General features: G+C 44.2%; 1 protein-coding gene across 3 annotated transcripts; it reads left to right on the top strand.

Moving 5' to 3' along the window:
* The first annotated feature begins 660 nt into the window (after window positions 1-660).
* selenop (selenoprotein P) lies at window positions 661-4,387 on the top strand. Of its 3 annotated transcripts, none has more exons than XM_014171135.2 (5): window positions 661-794; window positions 1,567-1,797; window positions 1,966-2,178; window positions 2,311-2,428; window positions 2,566-4,387. In XM_014171135.2, exons 2-5 carry the CDS (start codon window positions 1,595-1,597, stop codon window positions 3,235-3,237), a joined length of 1,206 nt encoding a protein of 401 aa, XP_014026610.1. In that variant the 5' UTR covers window positions 661-794; window positions 1,567-1,594; the 3' UTR covers window positions 3,238-4,387. The 3 variants fall into 3 exon arrangements, with proteins under 3 accessions (XP_014026610.1, XP_014026611.1, XP_045563030.1); XM_014171136.2 differs by having other exon boundaries at window positions 682-794; window positions 1,570-1,797; XM_045707074.1 differs by lacking the exon at window positions 661-794 and having other exon boundaries at window positions 1,551-1,797.
* The last annotated feature ends 2,165 nt before the right edge of the window (window positions 4,388-6,552 follow it).

Raw genomic sequence — 6,552 nt, 5'->3', positions numbered from 1 at the left:
ACACACACACACACACAAACAAACTCTTTCTCCTCTGTGTTAGAGTTCTCTGTTTTGTGTCTGTGTCCAGTTAGGCAATCAGCCAATGTATTTGTGTTGGCCTGCGTAACGTGCTGGACACTGGCCAACCCCCACTCCCTCCCCTCACTCCCTTTTTTCACTTTTCCCCTTAAGAGAAAAAAAGAGTCAGAATGTTCTGTTTAACCATTCTGTTTCAGGCCAATGAATGAGACAGAGGTGATCATGCAGTAGTGAAAAAATCGAATTAAGGGGAAAATATTGGGCAATTACGTTTTAGTCGTGTCTTTATTTTCCTAGTGCAATGGCAGACAACAGACAACTATAAAGCTGTCCATGAGAGAGTTCACTTTCTTTCCATGTAACCCTTTCACACGCTCGAATTGCTCGTGCTTTAACTTGACTTCCAATCAAGTCCGGTTCGGAGGCGCTGTGAAACCAGAACATTCAACAGACAGAGAGCTGGCTGGTGGCCCGAGATTACTTTCCATGTGTTCTGTGTACTCCCTTCATAAACACTTTTCAGTTAAAATGTGATGACCATAAACTATTAACTACTAACTACAGTATGATGGTATTACAAAAGAGTGACTTATTAAACTGCTGTCGTGCAGGAATCTGCACAGACCCCTTGTTGAACTTTGTCCTCCTTTCAGGCAGGCAGGAAAACAACACTGCTAGCATAAAAGGGGGAGCAGAGAGAGTTGAGGGTTGTTGTTCTTCCAGAAGCTACTGCTAGACCGAGCTGAGCTGACTGAGGGACTTTTTACTAGACAGTAAGTGACCGCAAAATAATTTCCTAACTTTTTGTGCATGTTGATAAGACAGAGCGTAATTCTCTTTTTGATGTATATAACCTGTGATGCCCGATCACTTGAACAAATTGAGACAAAGTGTTTTGCTATTCCTTTAGCTTTGTTATTTTGCTTGTGTTGTCTCCATATGGCATATACGCTGTATTTGATCATTTCCAGTTGATTGGCAATTGTGTGTTTCTAAAATATGAATATGCAGAGAGAGAAAGAGAGAACTTTCTGCACTTAACCACCCACACCGAACCTTTATTTTTCTGCCGTTCATCAGTACGCCTTTGGTTGTGCAATAGAATTTCTAAATGAACAAAAACAACAATATCTATCCCTATAATAAAAGTCGAGAAATGTAAAACATTTCATACTAATTCCTCATTTCTTTCATGACAGCAAATAAATACTTCAAAAAATGTATCCCTTTCTTTGTCTCTTTTTTAATGCCATTGATAAAGAACTGATTTCCAGGCAGCATTGCTTTTAATTAATAAGTCTGATAAGGGAATGACTGAGGGAAAGAGACGAAATTTAGGAAGATTGGGACACAAGCCAAAATTGAGTTGATCTTTAACTATCTTGTGTCCAACTATCTACTACCAGGCACAGTATTGGGACACAGATAGAAAATTGTGACATAGCATTGAACTACTCTACAAACCCTGTCCTCATTACCTGAGCAGACTCTTACCTGACTTGCTTTATCGCTTTATATATATATATATCTCATGCACCCCCTCAGCAGATCAAGCCTGCGGTGCAGCACCGTGATGTGGGCGGGACTAAGCCTGCTCCTGGCTCTCTGCCTGCTCCCTGGGGGCGGAACAGAGAGTGAGGGGGAGGGGACCCGCTGTAAGCCGCCACCTGGTTGGAGCATTGGGGAGGTGGAGCCTATGAAGGAGGTCATGGGCCAGGTCACGGTGGTGGCCCTCCTCCAGGCCAGCTGATTGTTCTGCTTGGTGCAGGCATCCTTGTAAGTGGACCAGATAGGGCTCCGTTCCATTTTGGACCCTCAGCCACTTTCCTACCCATAGTGGAGTGTGGTTGTTGTTATGCCTGTTCTTTTTGTTATTTCGTGATTTCTTTTGACCATCTCTCCTTATCCTCATGTTTCACTTCCCTGTTGTGTTCCTCTGAGCAGATTGGATGGGCTGCGCCTGAAGCTGGAGGGTCAGGGTCTGGAGAATGTGACCTATATGGTGGTGAACCACCAGGGGGAGCAGGCCCAGCGCCTACACACCCTGCTGAGGCAGAAACTGTCTGAGAACATCACGCTATACAAACAACAGCCCAAACAGGACGACGTGTGGCAGACCCTGGCTGGAGAGAAGGATGACTTCCTCGTCTATGACAGGTCAGCTCCAGACTGTGGTCTCTCTGTCTGTCTGCGGTCAGTCTACTCAGAAATACAAACCATGCTCATCATGCTGTCTGTTCCCCTAACAATTATCCTTCTCTCTCTCTTCTCTCTCTCTCTCTTGCCCAGGTGTGGTCGTCTGACCTACCATATCTCCCTGCCCTACTCCATCCTGGGTACTCCCTATGTAGAGAACGCCATCAAGAAGACATACTGCACACGCATCTGTGGTGACTGCTCGTATGAGGTACACACACACACACACACACACAGACACAGACACACACACACACACACACACTGGGCGTGTCTGTGTTTGTATGTGAGAATTAGCTCTGAGTTATGGAAAACAAACCGAGACCCCTCCTCTTTTCCCCCACACAGAGCCAGGAGATCCCAGCAGAGTGCAACAGGACAGTAGAGGCGAAGCCTGAGGGAGAGGAGAAGCCAGTCACCGGAAGGGAGACAACTCATGGTGGACACGGCCATCATCACCATGGCCACGGTCACAATGACAACCGCCATGGTCACAATGGCAACCGCCATGGTCACGATCACCATGGTGAGAGGGGGATGGGGCGCGGTCACGGTCGTGATCATGGGGCAGAGCGGCAGCAGCAGCACCAACATGACACTGAGGGGCTCCAACACGGCCAGGCCCAGGGCCAGTTGCACGTTGGTCAGGAGCATATGGGTCAGCAGGCGGTGCAACTGGGCCAGATGCCCCAGGAAGGCCAGCGAGGCCATATTATGCAGAATCCCTGAGTGAAAGGGATGTCGAGGTGAAAGGCGGAGCACAGCTGACAGTGGAAGGAGGGGTCTGATCTAAGTCCCTCATCCAAGGCCAGCTGATGCTGACACTGACGGAGGCTGTTTGGCGATGGGGAGAGCAACGAGCCAATCGGACTCTGACACTGTGATGAGGCGCTGCCCGCCTCCTGACAGTGACAGGGACTGATGGGCCTCAGGGAGACCTGACAGTGACGCTCGTCCCCCGCTGACTGACAGCAGCCTCAGCCAGTCATGTGAGCCTGACCCCTGGGTGTTGAGAGCTGAGGGTGAGGGCAGCTGTAAGCAGGGCCATGGCTCTGTGACAGTTACCTTGCTATACCTTATAGGCCTCAGATTAACATCTGTTAGACAAACACCGGGGCGAAGCGCTCTTATAACATCTTACCAACTAGTATTACCCTGGGATCGTGAAGCCACACCTGACAGAGAGAGATGGTAGGACACCCATTGGGTGTGGTAGGTGAATGCCAAGCCTAAACCCATTACGATATGGGGAAAAGGATGGCATTTGAGATGTGACCATAGCGATGGTAAGACAGCAAGGTAGGTGTCCTCCACCATCTCTTTCTCTGTCAGTGCGTTGGTGTCACCCTCCCAGGAGTGTGTGGGGTGATTATGTTAACGTTTCTCCTGCTCCGTTTTGCTCCCTCCATCCACAATGAAGGCAGGCGCAGAAACTACGCTCTAGTGGCATCTGTCTGACGTCCGGCTGGAGAGAGGGGAAAGGGAGGGACTTATAATATGACCACCCACTAAAGTTCTAAATATCGAGAGCTTCGGAAGGAGTATGTAGTAGTAGTTGCCTATGCTGAACAAACTGGCATGATGGCTGGGAGAGAGAGATCTGAACCAAAGTTGTTATACTCAGCGTTAGCAAAACCAATTTGGTTAAAATACATTATTGATAGTTCAGATTTTTTTGTTGTTAGGCCTCAAAAAATTGGGGGTCTCACTAACATTTTGTTTTTGCAATTGAATTAACTCTCAGGTGTTTTAGAGCAGTAGTGTTTTTCGTAGATAAAGCTTTCAAAACGTCAGTATCCATTGCTTACAGCTGTGAGGACGTGTGTTTAGTTACCGTCACTGAGTTATTTTAGTTTGGCAATGTTGCACACATATGTATAATGCATTCTTTGTGAACTAGCAAAACAAAAGAGTGAACACTTTTCAACTAGCAAAATATCGGGAACACTTTTCAACTAGCAAAAGAAACCATCTAGAATGAGAGGTGGGTAAACAGAAAAGATTGAACGATTGTTTGAATCCATTCTGTACTTAATGAAGGGCTCTAGGGGAAGACAACTGTCACCTTGAACACCTGATGCTTTGTACAGAGCACGTTCATTCTGACTGTCGACTGTTAGGTGGTGTAGCATGTAAGAAACGGTGAATAAAGATGGCTGATGCACTCATATTGCAATGTTGTCTTGTTTAACTACTCTGTGTGTATGTGTGTGTGTTTGTGAGTGAGTGTGCAGAGGGAGACACAGGAAAATATAGCCTTTTATAAGCCATGTTTATCTCTGACCTGTCACCTGACAGACAGACTGATCTTGAGATTGATTTGTTGAACTGCTAACAAAACAAGCAGTGATTGCGTAACATTTTCAGCCAATCATTTGAGAAGCTTTTCAGAGTGTTTTCACTGTCAAAGAATTTGTCACGTTGCCTACACGTGACTCACATGTTAGTCAAGTAGTGGGAGTCATATGACCACAAAAATGGGTAACACTTTATTTGGATAGTCCATCTGTACATCCTCAACAGACTATCAGTAACATTTCAACTAACTATGTACTAACCCTAGCTCTAACCCTAAACTTAACACTTATCCTAACCCTAAACATTAACCCTTACCCTAACCCTAAACATTAACCCTTATCCTAACCATAAACATTAACCCTTATCCTAACCAGAAACATTAACCCTTACCCTAAACATTAACCCTTACCCTAAACATTAACCCTTACCCTAACCCTAAACATTAACCCTTACCCTAAACATTAACCCTTATCCTAACCCTAAACATTAACCCTTACCCTAACCCTAAACATTAACCCTTACCCTAACCCTAAACATTAACCCTTACCCTAACCCTAAACATTAACCCTTACCCTAATTCAAAACCTAGCCGTCACCTTAGCAAGCAGTTGCTTAGCAACGTGTAGTTTGTTGATAGTATGACCATCTACAGATGGAAAATCCGGACGATCCATATAAAATGAGACCCAAAAATGTATCGTTGTAATAATCATGGGCAACTTTAAGTAGTTTGTGTGTAAAGTTTGATGCATGGTTTTAACAGTACATTAAAGCACACTCAAACACTATTATTTTACATAGAAAAAAACTTTGCCTGCAATTCAGAACAATCACCACGAGATAGAAGAGGAGGTCTGTAAAAGGTTCTAGAGCTCTCCTGCCAGAGTGCATCATTTTGTAGGTGCAGCCTGTAGACTAGTTCTTACCAGAATACAGGGTGAGTCAGTGTTCCTTTTCAGTGCCTGGTTGAAAACACTTCATTTTAACATTCTGTCATAAAGAGCACATGTTCAACTTCATAAGAGGTTAAATAATTTTAAAAAATGACCATAGTAATGTGCCTATTAAGTGCCAAATAAAGTAACAGGGTTGACGATTTCTTCGTAAATCAGCCATAAATCTACTTGTGACAGGGGGAATGGAAGCTTGCTGTGTACGACAGAGTGGCAATTGAATCAAGCTTCGCAAAAAATGTGAAATTATAAAAACAATTCCAGCCTGTCTATCTATGGGTAACAGGGTTGACATTTGATAATCGACCCACTCAGTTTCCCACCACAAAACACCAGAAAATGTCCAAAAAGAGTAGAACCAGCTGACCTGCTTCTCCTCTATGATTTTACTATTAGATGTTAAAATATTTTAAAAGGAATAGTTTCACCATATTAAAATGATAGCTCAGTTCACGTAACAGGGTTGACCTTAAAATGAGGGACAGACGTAAATGAATCATTAATCACATTCAATAAATAATTATCTTCAGAAATGACTTTGTCAAAGCAACAAAAATAACTAGGGCTTCACGATGAGGGTGAACTTGGATACATTTGGGGATTAAGTGGGTTAAAATCTTCCTAAAGTGATACAAGGGTTGACGGAGTGACATGTCAAAATGTTGAATTTTAGCAAGCCTTTACTCATATAAAAAAACACTCAGTGTGGTCCATATTATAGGGCACTTCATTTATTATAACTTCATTTATTATAACAAGCCTTTGAAATTCAATATTGGTGGACAACTTCTAATTAAAATATCAAAAGGGACGCAAAAGGAACTATTTTTGTGGAACGACCCAGTTATGAGAATAGTCAACTCCCTCTCTGTGTCTGTCAGTGGAGGCTGCTAAGGGGAGGTTGGCTCATAATAATGGCTGGAATGGAGTGATGCGTATGATAACATTCCAGCCATTCAACACCATTCCAGGGGCTCCCGAGTGGTGCAGCGGTCTAAGGCACTACCGCATCTCAGTGCTAGAGGCGTCACTACAGACCGTGGTTTGATTCCAGGCTGTATCACAACTGGCTGTGATTGGGAGT

Source organism: Salmo salar, chromosome ssa24, assembly GCF_905237065.1.
Source record: "Salmo salar chromosome ssa24, Ssal_v3.1, whole genome shotgun sequence".
Classification (NCBI taxonomy): Eukaryota; Metazoa; Chordata; class Actinopteri; order Salmoniformes; family Salmonidae; genus Salmo; species Salmo salar.
This window is presented reverse-complemented; position numbering and strand designations above follow the sequence as displayed.